Below are 20911 nucleotides of genomic sequence, written 5' to 3'. Positions count from 1 at the left end.
CTGGGAGCTGGTTGGCGCTGGCCTGCGGTACTCATGTCTGTACTGACAAGCCTTGAGTTGGGCTGCAGGGGCCAGACCCTGCCCTACGTGCTGTCATCTGCAGATCCGCTCAGTGCGCGTTTCTCTTTAAAAATGATCCAGGGGCACAGGGTGAGGGATCAGTGCTCATCACTTCCAAAGTGGCAGCAAGGCATGGCTTCCACTGGGATGTTTTCTTTCTTCATCCTGTGTATAGCCAGAAGCAGCAGCTGTTGGATCTCAGGCTGGGAGAAGGGGGCGGCGATAGCACTGAACCGCCCCTACTCCACGAGCTGGGAGGACAAGAGGGACAGCATCCCCCACCTCTGCACTGCCCTTGGACTGGAGGACCCTGGATGCAAACAGTTAGGCCTGGCTTTAGATGTGTCCCAGGTGTGAGTGGCCATGGTCCTTGTGGGCTCTGGGGCTGGCTGGGGCAATCAGCAAGCAGAGTCTGCAGCAGGGCCAGCCCCTGTGGTAGGGCTATTGAAAAGTGGGCTGCCTAAGTCCCCCCCCGTCTTGTCTGTCCCCACTCTCATTCCCCACTCCTCTGCTTCAGTCCTGCAAATCCTCTGTCAGGAAATCCGGAGATGTCTGTGTTGCCAGTAGCCATGTTGGCAAAGTGGAAGCTGCAGGGAGTGAGAAGGTCACCTGCAACCCAGGAGGAAGGGGCGGATTGGCAGGGATGAAGAGCCTTGAAGCGACAGCCGAGCAACATGAAGCCTCTCCTCACGTAGCCTTCCAGCACAGGCTGCTCTCTGTTCGGGCAGTTGCTGTCCCTGGTGCCAATGCCTTGTGGCCTTGTGGGCTTCTGCTTAAGGGCCAGGCTCACCTGTGTGCTGTTGGCATGTTCCAAGCTGGGACGGCTGGGCTAGTGTGGTGTGGAGAGGGTGCCAGAGTGCTCTGGTGTGGGACGAAGCCATTTTGTCTTTGACAGAAAGCAAGCTGCCGGTACTTGTCAGGATTACAGAAACTGGATGAGAAAGAAGGAATCGCCTTTTAGGGGGCTAGAGTGAGGTGTCCCCCATCAGGGGCCTGGGGTCACCTGGTTTAGAACTGGAGCATAGTCTAGGGAAGGGGCTTGGGGAGGCTCAGAAACAGCAGGAGAGGTCAAGGTTAAGTTCAGGCTGATAGTCACTGCTGGGCTTCTGCTGCCCCTCTGCTTGACCTCTGTCTTCAGGAGTCAAGTCCTTAGGCTCCGCCCTACTGCTGCTTCTCCTGGTAGATCAGGGCCACTGCCCAAAGCTCACCTGGTGGGAGAAAAGTTCCTTAGTGAAAACAGCAGTAAGTATTCTTTGTTTAGAGAAACACACGCACACACACTCACTCACTCCAGCCAGTGATACCCCAGCCAAGCGTGTGAGCTCCCTGAAGCCGGATCATGACAGAGGCGGACTTAGATGACCCTGACATAAGGCAGAGAGACACACACCCACATTCAAGAAGGTGGCAATCATTGCGACCAGAAGGTGGAGGTAGGTGTAACTGTGCTGTGGAACAGACTGTGCAGGTGTGAAAGAGGAAGGACTTGCGGATGCACGCGAGTGGACCTTGAGGACACTGTGCTGAGGGAAGCAAGCAGAAGGACAAGCGTGACTGTGATCCCTAGAGTGGTCCAGGTCTGAGAGGATGGCGCCAGTGGTGGTGTCCAGGGGAGGAACTGGGGGAGCATGTATGACAGTGGGTGTGCAGTTACACAGAGGAGAGTTGTAGAGACCCAGCACACTGCAACACGACGTTTCTCACCACTGTCGCATATCATAAAGCTGGTCAGGATGCTGGTGTTCGGTGAACGCGTTTAGGGAAACAGGTGCATCCATTTACGGAGCTGTCTTCACCATGCATCTGCATGTTTAGCTTGCTCTGGCCTCTCCTGGAGTGGACTGGGGACCATGACATGACCCAGCCTCGTGGAACAGAGTAGGTGGCAGACAGCATTCAGTGGCAAGGATGACTGGTGCTGATGGTTGGGCAGGGACTGAGGCAGCCAGGCACATGACTGTGAGGGGGAGCCTCCCAGTGAGGCATTTAGAGGCTCAGAAAGAGGTGGTTGTTCCAGCTGATGGTGATGAGAGGGAGCAGGTTGACTTCATGGTCAGGGCGTGGCTTGCAGGCGTGGTGAGCAGGTGTGGCATACAGATGTGGCTTTCCAGGCCAGGGCGTGGCTTCATGGGCTAGGATGTAGAGTACAAGCGTGGCTTGCAGGAATGGCTTGCAGGCATGGTGTGCAGGTGTGGCTTGGGCTGCAGCACAGCTTGGTGTTCCGAAGATCCCAACGCCTGGGTATTACCCAGGGAATGGAGTCTTGCTCCTTGCTCTGTGTCCCCAGCAAACCTCCCACCTGGGCAGATACATAGGGAGAATGTTGGCTGGGCTGAGCTGGACTTTGCCAACTGTGCCACAGGACCTTTCTGCAAAACCTGTACCTTGGTCCTCCTTGGAGGAGGGACACTCCTCCTCGGAGTGTTGAGGACACCGGAGCAGAAGCAGATGGAGCTAATGCCAGAAAGCTCATTCTTGGGTGACATGGCTGGATACGGGCTGCCTGATCAAGTCCCAGTAGTTTGTGCTTGGCGATGGTACTAAAAACCCAGTAGAGTGCCAGAGCCCTAGTGTCTGATTTGAGGATGTGCTTCTGACAGGTGCCACTCAGAGGCACTGTGCCAGAGAAAGGTCTGGGGGGTGCCCAGTAGAAACACGGGGCATCAGCCACAAGACCCTGTGTGTCCTAGGCAAGCATGGGGTTGCGTGGGGCAGGAGGTCACGTTTGAAAACCCAGCCTGCTGAGCAGCTTCTACTCCTCCTGTCCCTGATGGAGGCAGCCAGGGCTCTGAGTTTGTGGGGATGTGGCCACAAGTGGACACTGGGGACAGAATTTGCAGATGATTGGCCTCACTCTTCTGTGGCCCAGCCAGGTGTTTCCCAGCACACCACATGGCTACTGCCTCTGGGACTTTTGCCAGGGATGAGTTTTTGTGGGAAAAAGTGATGGGCAGACTGTAGTGTGTGGACATGATCTTTGCCCCTTGTGCTTTGAGGCTCCTCCTGGGCTCTCACCTGCTTGCTTGCTTGCCTGACACAGGGCCTTGAGGAGTGACTGTGCATATCTGTCCTGCCCTGTGCTGTGCATTGGAGTGTGATGGGTACAAGGTCAGGGTCAAGGACCTTCCCTGGGGCCCAGCTTTCACACCTGCTCTCCAGCCTGTACTCCCACACGGTTTCCGTCTGGGTTAGTGTAATACCTAACCACTGTACACAGCCAGTATTGATCCATGATACTGATGAATGTCCACAGCATGATGAGATTTTCTTGAATTTTGCATGATGTCAGTTTCTTTCCAGGCCCTGTGAGAATGCTACGTGGCATTTACGTCTTGAGGTCTCGGAGTACTCGACAGTGAGAGCCTCTTACACCTTGTTCTTTTCTGAAATTTCTTTTGTTCTTAGGCAAGAAAATGTTAGCGAGAGGAAAGTGAGAGTGGGACAGCTGAATGCGTCCCGATTTTCCCTTGTGGGAAGGAATAGGTTATGCAGAGATAGACTTTATGTAATTTTGAGGGCAGTTTCGATGAGTAACCTTGAAGCCATGGCAAAGCTTAATCCCTTTGTCACGCAGCTGCCTGAGCACTGTGCTCGCTGACCCGCCTGTGAGCCGAGCCCCAGGGCCCTGACCAGGTCTGTGTGGCCTGGTCTGACCCTGTCCGGGGCTGTTACTGCTGCCCAGATAGCGTGAAAGCAGCACACTGCAGAGTGTGCCAGCGCCCTGGCTGGCAGGTTCTTCCCAGCCGTGTGTGGGTTAGGAAGGAGGTGCAGTATGGACAGTGTTGGAAAGGCACATCACCCTGCCTTGCTTTTGTCCTTTTTTTTTTTTAAGAAAAGATTTTATTTATTGAAAATGCAGATCAGATGTGCAGAGAGGAGAGACAGAAAGATCTTCCATTCACTGGTTCACTCCCCAAATGACCACAATGGCCAGAGCTGTGAGCTATGCCAGTCTGAAGCCAGGAGTCAGGGGACTCTTCAAGCTCTCCCACATGGGTTCAGGGACCCAAGGCCTTGGGCCGTCCTCACCTGCTTTCCTAGGCCACAAGCAGGGAGCTGGATGGGAAGCGGTGCTGCCAGGATTAGAACCAGCGCCCATATGGGATCCTGGCGCATGCCATGCGAGGATTTAGCCACTGGGCCATCATGCTGTGCCCTGATACATTTTTCACTGGGGAAATTTCCTCTTAGGGTAGATTTTGGTCTCTGAAAAGTCTCTTCAGTAAAGTCTGTTATTTTTCTCACCTATATGTACTTTTTGTTGTTCTACACTCCACCTGCGAATATTGAAACTTGAGTTACACGAAGTCACACTGCTTTAGGTTTTTTTTTTGTTTTGTTTTTGTTTTTTAGTATGAGATGAGCACAGCTGTACTTCCTATATTTTCATTATGAAAGTCCCACGGGGTGGAATTTGTATGCTAAGACTATTTGGATGTTCAAAAAAGTCGAGTCTGTGGTGGGGGGCGTCCCAGCACCTGCGTTTAGCACTGGGACCCTAAGTGTGCACTGGCCAACATTGGCACCTGATGTCACTGCTTTGTCCCAAGTTGCCACACAGGGCGTTCGTTTTTCTCCTCATACCCGTGTCTCCTCTCCCCCTCTCCTGAAAGGTGTACAACATGTTTCAGCATCAGAGCCTTGGGGTCAAGGTCCATATCCAGGTCACCAAGCTGGTCCTGCTGCGACAGCGCCCGGTAAGTCCCCACTGCGCCTTCCAGAGCACACCGGGAGGAACGTGACTGGTCTTTGAGCAGCTCACTGCCACTGGGTGCCAGGGAGGGGCTCCTTTTCAAAGGCCTGGAGACATGAAGATCATTTCAATGCAAAAAGGTTGGGAATTGGTGTTTAATGTTGCCCTATTCCCTGAGGCCCATGAGCTCTATGAGAATCCCTTGTGAGTCATACTCAACCACCATGGCCTTGTGGGATGAAGCAGAGCGCTGTTAAGGGTGTGGGAACCCTGACCCGGGGTCCCATGCCTCCCTGCCTCTCCCCTCTGCAGTCTCAAGTGTGACTGTCACCTCCCACCTCCAATGCATTTGGAGTTCAACCTGGGGTCTTTGGGAGATTACTTTGAGTGGTGCTCTGCGCCTTGTTGACAGAAGGAAAGGATGTTCTTATGGAACATGCTTCACCAGATCTTAGCCCTCAGTCTCTGGGTTGACTTCCTCCAGTTTCCACCACCTGCCCACCTCTCTGATGTGTCCAGTGGATACAGAGAATCATCAAGAGATAACTCAGCAAGCACTGTAATGATCTCCTCGGACTGGGTACATGCCCTGGGCCTTCACTCCTCCCACTCTTGTATCCCCTAGGCCAAGCTGTCCATCGGGCACCATGGAGAGCGGTCCCTGGAGAGCTTCTGTCACTGGCAGAATGAGGAGTATGGGGGCGCCCGGTACTTGGGCAGCAATCAGGTTCCTGGAGGGAAGGATGACATGCCTCCTGTGGATGCTGCCGTCTTTGTGACCAGGTAAATGTGGATTGGGCCCGTGGCTGGTAGGTGTGAGGGAGAGAAAAGTCTCCTGCTGGAGAGGATGCAGGCTGTGTTGAGGACATTGGACCTTGGACCTCTGTCTGCACTTTGGCTTCCTGTTCAGTGGTGGTGGTGGGGTGAATGGTGGAGCCCACCTCTCACGCAGGTGGGAGGAGTCGTCCTGGCTGAACCTCCAGCATGCTGTGCTCTCCGTCCAGCATGCTGTGATCGCTGCCAACCCTGCATGGCAAAGTGCTGTGGGGCCTGTTGAGCTCCATAGACTTGCAGTATCAGAGCATCAGGCCAGCTCCAGGCTTGGGTCGTCTTTGCCTGCTCACTGGCCTGATGCCTAGCCCTGGGTTGGGTGATCCTGGAAAGTTAGGGTGCAGGTTTTAGAAACAACTGCTGTGTTGTGCTCTCAGGGGTGATTTGTGGTCATTTGGGGCTTCATAAAACAGTGGCCCAAGTGGAGTTGCCCGTGTCAGCTGCTGCTGTCAGGATTTTAGCCAGTATCTGTCTCCGGTGATGACCGACTCTGCAGACATCTCCTTTCAGAACACTCCCAGCTGTTAGAAATGGTCCTTCCAGCAGCTATTGCATGTGGGATAGGTCGGCTATGAGAGGGCCGTCTAAGTGTAACCCCCCACTACTTGGGCTGCTGTGGCTGCGTTACTTGTTGCAAAAGCTGCACATTGTCATTCTCCAAGCAGCTGCACCCAGGGACAGCTCACTGGGGCTCACCAGTGTTTTGCGTCACTTTCTGGAGCACCACTGCATGCACCTGATGTTGCTCATCTGTTTGCAGGACAGATTTCTGCGTCCACAAAGATGAGCCGTGTGACACTGTCGGTGAGTTGAGACTCATGGTCATGAGCTGGGGAGTTGGGAGAGGGCTGTGCCCAGCAGGACGACCTGGGGACACTGGGTCTCAGTTGGGACACTGGGTCCCAGCTCTCGGGCTCTGCTGCCTCTTTCCTTGTATGGTGCTTCTTTGTGGTTCTTTGACTTCTGTGCTTTTTCCTAAAGGGGGCCAATATGGTATCTGGTAGAGGGCATCTGAATGAAGGGGTAACCAACAAGATGGGGAAAGTTTGACCTCCAGGGAAATGGGCCCAGGCTGCCCGAGGGAGATGTCTGTGGTAGGGGACACCCAGACAGGAGGCAGGTGTGTGCTGGGGGACACGGTGGGCTTTGTCCAGTGTGTTGGGTGGTCTTGGCTGAATGTATGACTTACATGGCTGCAGGAGCTATGTGCTCCACCAGCGTGGATGGGGGATGCGTTTGCTTTCTGGTTCAGCAGGACCTGCATGTGGTACTGGATAAACATTCTTCCCTTCTCTCCCTTTTCTGTCTCCCAGCCTTCCTTACATGTAAAGGTATTTGGCAGTGGGGGCGGGGAAGCCTGTTCATGTACTGAACATGTATGGAATTTTTAAAAAAAGAATATTTGTTTTTATTTAAAAGGCAGAATTGAGAGACAGAGAAACAGAGAGAGAGAGGTCTTCAATCCACTGGTTCACTTCCCAGTGGCCACAATGGCCAGAGCTGTGCTTATCCAAAGCTGGGGACCAGGAGCTTCCTCCAGGTCTCCCATGTGGATGCACGGGCCCAAGGACTTGAGCCATCCTTCTGCCTTCCCAGGCCATAAACTGGGAGCTGAATTGGAAGTGGAGCAGCCAGGATAAGAATCGGTGCCCATGGGGGATGTTGACATTATAGTGTGGAGGATTAGTCTGGTGTGCTACTGTGCTGGTCCCAGTGTGTGAAATTTTTTTTAAGAAATTATTGATTTTTTTGAAAGGCAGAGTTAGAGAAAGGTGTTTTATCTGCTCCCCAGATAGCTCAAATGGCCAGGAGCCAAGAACCCATCCAGGTCTCCCGTGGGAGCAGTATGGGCCCACCCCACACCTGGCACCGTGCCCATGATGGAGAACGGGCTTGTGCTTCCCTCTGTGGATTAGCCTCCTGCAAATCTGCTGCCTGGTCTCAGTGGTAATGGAAGTCCGTGCTGGGTGAGCTTCCTGTCATGCCAGGTGGACAGGGTGTGAGACCTCTGCAGGCCAGGAGTGCCCTTTGCATTCCTCTTCCCTCCAGCCAGTTACTGCACCCTGGCTGGCCGACCAGGAGCTGGTCCCACTCTTGCCGCTGCCCCAAACCCAGCAGCTGAGCTGTGCATCCTTCTTGGATAGCCGGAGTCAGGCTGGATTTGGTTTCTCACCCTTGCTTAGCCTCCTGTTGGTTTTTCGTTGGTAGAGAAGCTCTCTTTACCTTCCCAGCAGAGGAGGGGCATGGTCCATGCTCAGAGAAATGGACACATCCCTGAGGTGTGTGTCTGAGCCAGCCTGATGCTGCCCCACAGCTCTGTGTCTGCTCCGGGTGCTGGGGCTCTCCCTGATCTTGGGACACAAGGACTCCTTTCCCTGTGCATCCCATGGCACCAGGGGTGCACTCAGACAGTCCAGGGCAGAGCTGCAGAGGTGTGGCCTGCGGGCAGGGTTTGGGCAGAGGGAGGGCCACCCACTGCCAGGGTTGGGATTGGCATTGAAGCCTCCAATGGCATTGAAGCCTCCATTTATTTTTAAGGCCTATTTTAATTGGGTGGAGAGAAGAGGGAGAGAACCAGTCATCTGTTGACTCATTCTGCAAATGGCTGCAAGGGTTATGGCTGAACAGCCCAAGCAGGCTGGGTCCCATGTGTGGGTGGTGCAGCTGCTGCCTTCTGCTGGCACAGTGGCAGGAACTTGTATTTGGGACAGAGCTGGGACCCATACCCAGACACTCTGAGATAGGATGTGGGAGTCCCAACCAGGACCTAGAGTCTTCCAGCCCCGCCCCCCAGGCCTGGCTTGCTGCAGTCTGTTGGAGCTCTGCATGTGACATGGTGCATGAGGTGGTGAAGCCCAAAGAGCTGAGGGGCATGGGTTTTTTTTTTCCATTGGGTGTGTTATGGAGGGAGGCCACTGGCGAAATCTGTGATGCTGGCATCTGGGGCAGGCGATAAGAGGATACTGCTGCTGGTGCCTGAACAGAAATGTGGCAAGTGTATCCTTCTGGCTGTGTTTTGTGCCCGCCCCTGTGGCTGTAGAACCCTGCCCTGGCAGAGTGCCTGCATGTGTTTTTCCTACAGGTGAGTTGCTGAGGTCTTGGTGGATTTGTCAGAAATGGGGTATGTGCGTGGGGGGAGGTGTCAGAAAATTTCCAGAGGAATCTGTGAAGGGGTATTCAAGGAGCAAAGCAGGTGGTGCACTGGCCAGCCCCGGCCCCAGCCCCGGGCTCCTGTCTCCCTGGGGGTGCTCTTGTTTTCTGCTTTATTTAGTATTCCCGTAACCGCACCCAAGCATTGCTTCAAAATGCTTAGAAGTCAGAACCCCCACCTCCATGATGATTCAACTTAGGGGCTTTGGCCTACGAAAGCCACCCATGGAGCCGGGAATTCTGGTCTTGTCTAGACCTAGCACAGTGCGGCCTGAGCCTCTCACTGGTGCTGGGCAGCTACAGTAGGCGTGGCTGCTGGCTAGCCCTGTGGTCCAGAGGGAGAGACTCAGGAGCCACAGGGCGCCATGGGGACAGTTTGGTCCTGCAGTGGAGGGTTGTGTAGCCTTGTGGCTCTACAGAGTGCTGCCCCCACCCCCGTGTGTGTGCAGTGTGCATCCCATTGTGTGCACACGCACCAGGGGAGGGGCCTTGGCCTTGGATCCTGCCGGGCTGTGGGCACGTTGGTGTTTGGAGCAGGTGTGAGACAGCCCAGATCTGACGTGTGGAGGCTGTGCGTACTTGGTGCGTTTGTGCCTCTCGTAAGGTAAAGCTATGGCACATGTGTCCTGATGTGTCCTGATCCCATGGCACGTGACACGTGTGTGTATGAGGGGAGATGACGGGTCTACGGGCCTGAGCACTCACGCCAGCCTTTGTGGCTAATGCCTGTCTCCTTCCTGGCCGCATGGCCAGGCCTGGCCCCAGACTTTGTCCACGCTGGGACCATGTGTCTGCCCAGAGAGGGTTCCAAGGCCGAGGTTTTGTGTTGATTAGGGGTTCTTCGTCCCGGATCAGACAGCCTGTGGGTTGTTGTCAGAAGTCTGGGTGGTGCTTATAATGATGCTTTGGCCCTTCCCGACTTCTTTGAGGGAATTTTTTCTTTTTCAGAAGTTTCAATTTAGGAACTTAGTGTGCCTTCGTCTGGCCTCAGAAGCCAGGCTGCCTTTGGCAGGGTTTGCCTAATTAAAAAAAATAATAATAACTCAGCTACTTAGGAGAGTTAGGGCAGTGGCATTCTATCAACTTTAGGGCATCACATCCCACAAATCCAGCTAGTAGAGTTTCTGGGAAGGAAAAAAAAAGTTTCTTTTCTCATAAGTTTAGTCTTAATCATCAATGCAGAGACTTTCTCCCAAATGCATATAGAATTGGATCCAGATCTTGGAGAAAGTCAGGGTGATGGGGTGTGGTGGACAAAGACGGGGGTCGGGGGAGTCTCCTGCTCCGTGTATTTGAATGATGCTGTGCATGGATTCATGTAAATGACATGCATGTGCATGTAGAGGCTGCCTACACACACACATGTATATAGAGGCCTGCGTACACCCACATGCACACGCATGTGCCTGGGTGGAGGCTTCCTGTCCCTGCCAGTCTGGTGAGGCTTCCCCCGTGGCTATGGGTTCTGCAGCTCTCCCCTCCTTGGTCTTTGAGGTCCTTCTGAGAGCTGGCAGGAAGGTTCCGAACCAAAGCCAGTGCCCCAGGGAACCAAATTCAACTGGCTTTGTTGCTCCAGCCAGGGTCATGTCTGAGGTTGCATAAAGGCTGAACTTAATTAGAAAATGGAGAAAGTATGTGGGCATCTCCCTTTAGAGATGTGGAGCTGACATTTATTTTGGAATTGGAAATCAGTGGCCCATGCGGCCAGGCTGGACAGCCTTGGGCTTGAGGGCAAGTGGAGTGTGGAACAGCCTGCCGAGGCTGGGCAGGGAGAGTTCTCAGACCTAGGGTTGCCTGGGGTGTTCAGATCAGGGGAGCCAGTGTGAGAGTGGTTGAAATAGAACCCCTTCCAGGATGCAGCCAGAAGTGGCATGCTCCCCACCTTGTCACAGAGAAGACAGGGGAGCCTTCACCATCCCCCCCCCCCGAGGAGCTTTCTCCCAGTCACAAGAAAGGAGCACCTTGCAGTGAGCTGGGGTGATGTCCCGTGTGCCATCTCCTGGCTCCATTAGGACTCTGAATTCATTCTGAATTGGTTAAAGGCAAACAGCAGCCTCCCTGAGTGCAGGGAGGGGGTGCAGAATCCTGAGTGGCAAATGGGCTAGTATGCCAACCAAGGAGCCCTTGGTGGAGCCTGTGTGTGCAGCCGGTCACAGGCAGGGGGTCTGGGAGTGCTGCCCGTGGAGTGTATCCCAGGACAGGGCTCCAGCCTTCATGGGCGCCAGCTGGGGAGAGCTGAGATGCAGTTGAGGCTCAGGTCGCCTGGTAGCAGCCTGTTACCTCCACAGCAAAGGCAGGGCTCAGCCTCGGGCTGCCCACTGGAAGGGAGGTGAGACAGGCATGTCAGTGCCGTGGTCTGAGCCCTGGGCTCCGAGGCTGGACCTGGTTCAGGTCTTGCTTTCCTTCTGTCCTTGTGTGTGATTTGCCTGATATCATCAGCTCTGCTGTCTTATCAGTAAAACAGCCAGGGTCGCCTCAAGGAGTAGAGCTGGTGACCGTCACTGCCATCATCATCACCCCCAAAACAGAAGCTAACAGTGGCTGTTGCCGTTAGGGAGGTGAAAGCATTGGCATGAACAGGTGTTTGTGTATGCATTTTCACACCAGCAGTGTTGCCGACAGCCTAAGTGTAGTAGCAATTCAGGCAACGATGGTGGACGTGTGGACAGACATTGCGTAGTGTAGACTCATGCTGGAACGCTGTTCTACCTGAAGGAGACAGAATGCAGCAGTACTTGTCCGGATGTGGATGCAATGTCAGCACACCTAGCAAGTTCATGGAGATGAACGTGGCGTGAAGGGAGTGGGGTGGAGCTGGTGTTCATAGGACTATGGTTTGGGCATGATTTTGAGTGTCCTTCAGAGACCAGCTTGGGTCCCATCGTGGACATGTGGACCTGGTTAAATCTTTTCTTTTTAAAAGATCTGTTTTTTTTTTAAAGGCAGAATTACACAGAGATTGATATTTCATGTGCTGGTTCACTCCCCAAATGGCCACAACAGCTGGGGCTGGACCAGGCTGAAGCCAGGAGCCAGGAGCTACTTCTAGGTCTCCTATTTGGGTGTCAGCTACCCAAGCACTCGGGCCAGCATCTGCTGTTTTCCCAAGTGTGTTAGCAGGAAGCTGGATTGGGTGTGGATCAGCTGGGGCTGGAACAAGAGCCTGCATGGGGTGCTGCTGGTGGCGTAATCACTATACCACACTAGTGGCCCCAAGATGGGGCAGTCTCTTTAATAATGGGACAGTCAGGCCAAAGGTGCCCTGGTCCAGGGTCCTGCTGGTCTCATGGGGCTGGCTGGGTTTCCTTAGGAACTGGCTGGTATCTTTCAAATAAATTTCTAAAGTTTGCAAAAAAAAAGTTTAAAAAACAGATTTCAATATGTGTATCTACTTTTGTGCAAAAACAAAACCAAAAAACAGACTGCCACTCAATTTTTTTTTCATGAGAGGCACTTCCCACACATTATTAAAAAAAAAAAAAAAACTGCACCAAAATAAAGTCATGCTTATCATCTCACTTATCCAAAGACTTCATGGAGTGTCCTCACTGAACCTCAGATTCCAATCACAGTTGTGTCCTGCCGACTGGTCCACAGGACTGTGCCTTGCACACAGTAAACTTGCTGTCTGGTGGTCAGAAATGTTCATCATCTGGCAGGTCCTGTCCAGGAGATGTCAACATCCTCCTTGTAGTTTGTCCTTGAAGACCAAAGAGAAACTTCCTCAGCACGTCTAACACTTGAATCCGGTCCTTGCCTCTTTTTTGCCATCCCTATGACATCAGCAGCCCCCCTTTCCTGGGAAGGATGCTTCTGTGGTCTCAGCCATAGAGTCAGGGCTGAGGCCTCCCTGGCATGAGTCCATGTGCAGGTTCAGGAGTGGAGGTGAGAATTCAGACAGTCCTAGCTCGGGGCTTAGTGTCTGTGAGGGTCCCTGCCAGGTGTTACACGTGGGTCCCAGAGCTCACAGGGGCAAACACTGAGGAAGCATGGTAAACCAGTGGCGGTGCCACATGTACCTGTGCCTATGTGACAGGTGGCACATGCTTGCGCTGGTATGGATCAGGTGGCCCAGGGGCAGGTCTGGAGGTCTGGGGGTTGGGGAAGTGGGGTCCTGAGGACTAGGGAAGCCTGGTGCACAGCACTGGATGCAGGTCTCATGGTGGTGGGAGCCGTGCCGCGGTGTCATAGATAGCACCCTCCGGTGACTCATCCCTCTCTGGCTCAGAATTTGGGGAAGGGGGATGAGGAGTGTTGGCCAGTTTGTAGTTTCTCAGGCTTACTGATTGTCAGAGAGTACCTGCTCAGATGGAAGTGAGAGGGCTCTGCGGGGTTTGCAGGCCACCTGAAGGGAGACCTGCTTGGCACCTATGGCTGGCTCTGCCCCCAGGGGCTCAACTTCTAGGGTCTGGGAGGCCCATGTGATGCTAATGCTACCGGTGTGTATGTGTCCACCCTTAGAAAACCCCCACACAGCATTATTGTGGCTTGCTCAGGTGGCAAGGGGATTCCTTAATTTGCTTATTATGGCTTGCTAATTAAAACATCAAGGACGGCTTGGATACTGTAATTATAGACTGTCACTGCCTTATCAATACCATGTACACATCTCCAGCAGTGACTGCCTATCCCGCACAGCGGTGAGTGTGCGGGTGGATTTCTGAGTCCCTTCCCATGTTCTCTGGATTTGAGGCTACAGCCCCACAACAGCTGAGGGAGATTAAGCGATGGTAATTGAGCCAGGCACGGGGGGAACCGTGGATGCTCAAAATCGTTAGGATGTTGACTCTCAGCCAGGCTCTCGGGCTGGCCCCACATGTCCTGCCACCTCATCAGATTTTCCATAAACGTGATCATTAAGAAGGGTGGGAGCTGGGCATGGCTTCGAGCATGCACACACATACAGCCTATGCTGTCACTGCCTGATCCAAATCCCAGCTCTCTTACCTCAAGGGGCATGACAGGCAGTGGGCTTGCACTTTGCTTTCAGTTTCCAAATCTTTAGAACAGACACTGCTGTAACCTCTTACCCATGTGTGGGTGTGAAGAGATGGGGTCTGTGGGTAAGGGGCCTGTGATTCATTGTTGAACATGGCAGTGGTGTGTGGGTATGGTCTGAGTTTGTCCCTCCAGGGCTCAGAAATGGGGGGCTTGGCTCTCAGGTTGGAGATGCGGGCTGGTCCTCGGCTCACTCAGAGTGCTGTCCTGGGAAGGGACTCGAGCTAGGCCGCCATGAGCAGCATGTTCCTGATGCACCTGCATCTGCTATGATGCCATCTGCTGTGAGGCTGTCACCATAGACCGATCCCAAGCCCTTACCCCATCCAATCCCACCACGATCTTGGGCTCTGAATCTTCAAAACTGTGTGTAAAATTGTTTTATCACTTTACCCAGCTTCTGGTATTTTGTGATTGTTGCAAAATGGGACAGGGGGAGGTGGAAGGGAAGGGAGAGTCAGTACTGCTGTCATCCTGGTTTCAGTGTTCCTTGCCTGGCAGGAGTCACAGGACGGGGCTGGACAGAGATGCTCCAAGCTCCTGGTTCTCAGAGAATGGTGCTAGACCAGAGTGGGTGCTGGAAATGCATGCTCCTCAGCTGCTGCGAAGCCCTGCAGAAGCCAGCAGTTGAGGCTTTCACGAGTTCTATGGGGACTCGGCTTCCAGAACTGCTGATCTAAGACTTGGCAGCACTAGACGTACAGGAGGGCTTAGCTCTACTGGCTGCTTGTGTGTGTGCGTGTGTGTGCAGGGGATAGGACCTGGCTTGCACAGTCAGGAGAGCCAGAGACTGGGTAGCTTCCTTAAGTGACCTGGAGGGGAGACCCCTGGACCGTCCATATTCGTGGGCACTGGGGCAGCCTTCCTGGCAGGTGGAATTGCTGTGGCGTCCATGCCTTTGTCCTCCCCAGGGTCCCCCTACCCTATGCATCTTGTGCCTCTTGTCCCCCGTGAGCTCAGTGGCTGCCTCTGAGCTGCGGCCGGAGCTGCTGCTGGCCTGGCTCAGGGTTCCTTCTCCCTTTCCCACGGTCTCCATGAAAACAATCCGCTCACCTCCTGGAAAAACCCATTCAGCGGAACGCTTGCTCCAAGTCCCTGCTGCTCGCTCACTCTCTTACTGGATTTCATAATATTCCAGATATTTCTATTGTCTTCTGTACCCCTTGGTTACAAAGTCAAACAGGAGGGAACAGCTGCAGAGGCGGGGGTGGGGCGCCTCCCCTGGAGTGGGGCTGGTGGTTCCTCTCCAAGGTTGGCTCAGCCCCTGATTAAATGGAAGGCTTCCCGCAGCCAGGGAGTCCCCGGGGCCTGCCTCCTGGGCTTTGCAGCCCTTCCTCTGCCATGAAGGAGGGCCGTCTGCCAAGATCAACAACTGCTTGGAGGTAAAGCCTGAGAGCCCCAGAGCTCCTCCTGGACAGTGAACCAGGAAGACGGTCCCTTGCCAGGCTGGCAGTTGCTTCCATCCTCCACAGCCCGAGTGTGCAAGGCAGTGGGGCTCACAGGCAGGACCCGGGAGCTGATCAGCAAGCACAGGGAGGGGCCCCCAGAGGTCAGCTTGCTCTGCTCCTGGCTATGGGCAGCCTGGGGCTGGGCACCCTAACCTTGTGCTCCTGCGTGGAGTTGTGACGGGTCTGGCAAGCCAGGCAGCATGGCCTGCACACTAGGCACAGTGCCCATTGTCCCATAGAAAAGAGCAGCCGAGGTTTCCCTTGGTTGTCTAGCAGTGCCTGCTGGACACACCTAAAGGTGCCTGCTACCCACTCCACCCACCTCAGCCTTCTGTTCTCCACGTGTGCCAATCACCCATGGCCCAGTGCCATGTTCCTTGTGGCTGCCAGGCTCCTAACCTCAGCATGGCCTACCCTGAAGTGCCAGTCAGAGGGTTACTGTCACAGCCGACCCCAGAGGGGTGGGGCTTACGGTGCCCCAGGTTAAGTTGTTGCTTGCGCCACCTGCATCCCATACTCTGCTGCCGCTCCAGCCTAGTGCAAAGGACAATGGCACAAGAGGGCTTGGGCCCCTGCCACTCACACACAGGAGCTGAGTGGAGATCCTGGCTTCTGGCTGCCTGTGGCAGATATTGGCAGGTGTTTGGTGTGAAAGCAAGACCTTCGCACAGCTCCAGAGCACTGCCAGGATGAAACTCTTCAGAAGAGGAGGCCTAGCTCCCTGGCAGGTCGCACCTGTGCATGCTCATGGCCCCACAAACCTGCGTGAGCCACCCCGGACTCCTCTCCAGTTTGGGGCCTTGCACTTGGGGGCCCAGGCCGTGGCTCCCTTCACTTGGGCTTACTCCCTTCCTCCAGGTTTCTGTTCAGTGGCACTTGCTCAGTGAGGCACAAGTAGCTCTCCTTTGCCCCCACCCCTCTCTGTGGTCAGTACCTACCCTTCTGCTCCATTAGTTGTCCCTGAACCGGGAGGGCTTATCTCCATCTCAGGTCCCCTTCTGTCCTCCCAGCACATGGTAGCTGCCCAGTGAATTCTTGTTGTACACATTTACTCAGCCTGGCAGCTTGCTCACGCACCCCATGTGCTGTTAGCAAAAGAGCCTCACAACGTGAGGAGATTTTGCATCCCATGAATAGCTCCAAATGGTCATCTCATATAGGGTGGCCAAAGTGACTTCCTGACAGGTTAGCGTTCTTCTTTATTTGCAACACACAAAGGCAGCTTCCACCTGCTGGTTCACTCCTGAAATGCCCATCACAACCTTGTCTGGGCTAGGCCAAAGCTAGGACCTGGGGACTCGAGCTGGGTCTCCCACGAGGGTGAGGCTTGGCAGGGCCCAACTCCTTGAGCCATCCCTGATAGCTCCCACGGAACTGGAGTCAGGACTGCTCGGAGCCAGGGCTGGGTCCCAGGCCTCCTGTTATGGGTTGTGTGCATCAGCCAGTAGGCATACGATAACCACCTGTGCATATCATGTGTCCGCACCCCTGTTGCCTGCTAGGGTACCCCTCTGCCTCATGAATCTCAAAGTTCCATGGAGTCTGCAGACAGACAGCTCCCACCGGGGTGAAGCAGCACTGGACCAGCTGCTGTGCACATGGTTAAAGCCAGGTCACAGGGCTGCCCAGGAGGGCAGGGGTGAGAGATGGGACTTTACACAGAGAGAGGGGAAGCACAGCTCCACTGGCAGCTTTGCATCTGGCACCTCCTGGTGCTCTGGGGCTGCTGACGTGAGGCACATGTTGCCTAGAACAGGTGTATGCGTGTTGGGAGGGTATACCACACGTCACTGCTCTGGTGTTCCACTGTGTACTGGGTTAGCCGGCGGGTGGCCTTATGTGACTTGATGCTTGGCTAAGAATCTCTAAATATTTGCCATGGTTACTGTCACCTCCTGGGCTCCCTGCAGCAAGGGCTTAAGCTCATCTGTGTCTTGGGACCATCAAGATGAGTTGGTGGCATCTCCCATGGTCTGGGTCAGGCACCCTAGCCCCTCCTCCGATGGGCCAGCTTCCTGGATAAGGCTAACATCAACCCCCACTATGGAATGTTCTACGTGGAGGTTTGTAATCTGGAGCTGCTCCTGGCCAGGCACCACCTAAGCTCATTGGTCTGTCTGTCTTACTTGGGGTACACCTGTGTTCATTAATGCAGTTGAGGGGTCATCTAACAGGGGCCAAGGTCACTTTGGACTAATTTCGATTAATCTGTCAAGTTGCAGAATTAATACAGTTCATCAGCGAAGTAGAGACAGGAGCACAGTGCTCAGGGTTGATTCCATCTTGGTGTTCAGCCAAAGCAGGCTCAGAGACGGTAAGATGGCAGGGAGGTGCTGCCCATGGTCCAGTCCCCTGGCGACAGCCGCGAGGGAGCGGGAGGCAACAGGGATGGATGTGAGGTTATGTAACAGAGCAGGGATGGTTGCAAGACCAGGCTGTGTGTGCTCAGAGTTCAGAGGAAGCAGACAGCAGGGGGACACCCTTTCAGACAAGACGTCGTGGGGCCAGCCAGGGACGCGCTTCCAGACAGCCTCCTGTCCTGAGAAAGCCTTGGGCGCGCCGGGAAATTTGCATGGAGCATGCGTGATGTCAGCTCTGGAGAAAGCCTGTTAATCCCAAGGCTGAGAGTGGCTGGCGATGGTCGGATTGCAGGTGGCCAGTGGCTGGGGGAGTGAGACTGCAGCATGTTGGGACCCGGCCACGGCGCTCTGCCACCTTCCCCCGGCTGAGCTGGGGGATGAGCCGTGAGGATGGATTACAGGGTTCCAGTGGCTGCTTCATGAGATAAGCAGCTCAGGCGCCCTGGAAACTGTCTTTACTGAAGCAAGAATTAGCCCAAGAACTATGTCTAAGGGTCAGTGCCAAGAGGTGCTATTATGTTACAGCCTGCATTAAACTTTCTGCTGGATTATCTGAGGGTAAGCAGTGGTGCCTTGGGGACCTCATTGTCTTTGGGAGGTGGCACATCTTCAGCCTGCAGCTACCCAAGCCATCACCCAGCTCAGTCCTGGAGCTAATGAGGTATGTAGGCTCCAGACTCGAAGACCTGTCAGCCTCCGTGGATGCCTTTCTCCCCAAATGGCTTTGGGGTACTTCTCTTGCACCTTCTGGCACCACCAGGGTTGAGAGGAGAGGGTGGGCTGCCTTCCAAGACAGACTTGGCTGTGTGTCCCTGATCTTCTCAGCTCCTTCCAGATAGGACCCCAGGGAAGGCCTTTTACCTGGGTCTGCAGGCCGAGGATAAGAGGGTAGAAACATCAGGCCTCGCTTCTCTGACTGAGGCATGTGTCTGCACCCATGTGCAAATCCGCATATGTGTTTGTCTTCCTAGCATTAGTGCTAGCAGTCATTTCAATGATGAAGTCTTTGATTCCGAAGCAAGGTTTATGTGTGTTGGAGTGGGAGGTGGTATAGGGGTGGGGTTTGAACTTGGAAGAGGTGCCGAACGCCAGTCACTGCTGTCCCCCTAGCAGCCTCCCTGTAGCAGGGACCCCACTCAGTCCAGGAAGATCTAAGGGAAACCAGTGGAAGCTACAGAGAAGGATTTTCCACCTGCTGTGAAAGGGTAGTGCCTGGAGCTTTTGCAGCCAGCTTGGCACCATGGCGGAGAGGCCCATCAAGAGCTGGGCCACTGTACACTGCCCGGTCGGAACCCCCTCACCTCCAGACTCGCGTTCTGTGCAGTGGTGGTGGCTTCCAAGATCCAGGCGCTCCTATCTGGCTTCTCTGTTAAGATCATTTTCCTTTATATATTGTTTTAGTTGCCTGTGGTCTAAGTCTGAAGTTATCAAGTGGGAAACTCTAGAAATAGTTTATCAACCTTTTTTTTTTTAAACAAAGATTTACTCATTTGAAAGCATTGCAGAGAGAGAGTGCACGCTTTCTTTTGCTGGTTCACTCCCCAAGTGGCCACAGCGGTCAGCACTGGCTAGCTTGGGCTGAAGCCAGGAGCTTCATCTCTAGTAAAGGGGAAAGGGCTCAAACACTGGTCAGTCTTCTGCTTTTCCCAGTTGAGTAACAGGGAGCTGGATCTAAAATGCAGCAGCTGGGGCACAAACCAGTGTCCACTCCAGATGTTGGCATGCCAGGGGCAGTGTCACCCACTGCACCCCAGTGCCGGCCCTCATTCATGTCAGAAGCAGCATGGTGAAGTGAAGGGCTGTCCAGTTCTTTCAGTGTGTTCACAGTCTTTCAGTGTGTTCACAGTCTTTCAGTGTGTTCAGTCTGCCTTCACCTCTCTAGATACCCGTCTCGGGTATCAGCCACACTCCTGTGTTGTCACGACATGTGTGTCAGTCTCCGTTATTGTACCGTGTAATGTCTCCATGCTGGAGAGTGGCTGGAAGGTGCTTCCTTGAAGTAAATAATTGTAGGTGTGTGTGTAGGAATGGCAAGAGTATACACAGGCTCAGCTTCCCTGGTTCCTGGTATCCTTTGCGGCTCCAAGAATGTACCACTACACCCAGGTAAGGAAGATGCTTATACCTGTAGCCGAGTGCACATTAATTTGAGTGGGGATGGAAAGATGAAGAGAAGTGGGTGGATCTGAGCTCTTCAGATTGATGTGACTTGAGCATGAACTGGAGGGGCTTGGTTTTCTGGGGAATCCCTTGGTGGGTGGGAAGGACTGAGGTTGCCTGTATTGCCCAACACACTGGCACCTGCACAGCCCCATAGCAATGACGTGGGCTGAGATGTAACAGCTTTGCCTTGGAGCTGCCACTGAGGTCCAATGTCAGCCCCGAGAAGTCAAGTGACTGGGTCAAGGTTGTCAGTGCTTTTTCTTTGGCACCCGCAGGGTGGGCCCCTCACATTAGCTGATACCCCTTCCCCACCCTTGGCATAAGCCCCCACACATCCCTCTTCTCTACAGTGCATATAGGGCACAGTGGTCTCTGGCTTTAGAAACCTGTTTCCGTGGTCATGTCCTTCAGGCACGCCTTCAAAGCCAAGGTTGACTTTCCTTGAAGGTCTGGCTGGGCAAGGATCACATTTCTGTATGGGATTAGGTTGTCCTATCTTTAACCTGTTCCTGGACAGATGCCTAGGGTGGCTGGAGTTCCATGTCTGCCTGTCCCCACTGCTGGTGGCTGCAGCCCTAGCTCACATCATGAGTGCGGGCACCCCCATGAGCTTCCCAGAGGGCTCCAAAGACCCCTGTCCTTCTCCTCCCGCAGACCTCACTGGCTGGGCTTATGGTGCTTTCTACCCCGAGTGGCCCACAGTTAAGGGATAGTGGTGATTTGCCCCTCCATGTCACCCTTGCCCCCTGGTGAGTCCCAGGATGCCCTGACACCCAGTCGCTTTAAGGACGCCTGTGACATTAATGATGTCAGAGGGGAAGGGTTCTGAAAGCTCTATATGGCCTTCCTCCAGTCATCAAATCCCAAAGGCCCCTTTGTGAGATCTTTGGGGAGACCCTTAAGGACATAACTGTGGGCATGTTGTTTGGCCGCACACGGAAGAAAACGTGTTTTTGTGGAATTCAGGCTGCAGAGGCTACATTCCATGGCCATGAGCTGCTGGTGACCCATGGTTTGGCTCTGATAAGGCCACAGGTCACAAGGAGCAAGCCTGTTGGGGCCATGCAGGCCACAGCCGGCACCCGCCTTCTGGTTGCGCCTGGCTGCACATGGGAGCTCGGGCTGAGGTCCCTGGGCCTCCCGCGCCTGCCTGACTAGTTTTCCAGCTTGTCCCACTGCTCCTCCCACCCTCCCTGCCCCTAGTCCGT

The 20911-nt window shown here is 54.2% G+C and overlaps 1 protein-coding gene across 3 annotated transcripts in view; it reads left to right on the top strand.

The window, feature by feature from the left end:
- ADAMTS17 (ADAM metallopeptidase with thrombospondin type 1 motif 17) overlaps positions 1–20911 on the top strand; it is a 206764-nt gene that overhangs the window by 44620 nt on the left and 141233 nt on the right. For all 3 annotated transcript variants that reach the window (XM_040969713.1, XM_040969712.1, XM_040969714.1), the window contains 3 exons: positions 4674–4757; positions 5379–5536; positions 6345–6388. In XM_040969713.1, the coding sequence (XP_040825647.1) occupies positions 4674–4757; positions 5379–5536; positions 6345–6388 (286 nt within the window). The remainder of the gene's footprint in view (positions 1–4673; positions 4758–5378; positions 5537–6344; positions 6389–20911) is intronic.

This window comes from Ochotona curzoniae, unplaced genomic scaffold, assembly GCF_017591425.1.
Source record: "Ochotona curzoniae isolate NIBS_2020 unplaced genomic scaffold, NIBS_Ocur_1.0 scaffold_4701, whole genome shotgun sequence".
Taxonomy (NCBI): Eukaryota; Metazoa; Chordata; class Mammalia; order Lagomorpha; family Ochotonidae; genus Ochotona; species Ochotona curzoniae.
The sequence above is the reverse complement of the archived record's forward strand: the minus strand, read 5'-3'. Positions and strand labels throughout refer to the sequence as shown.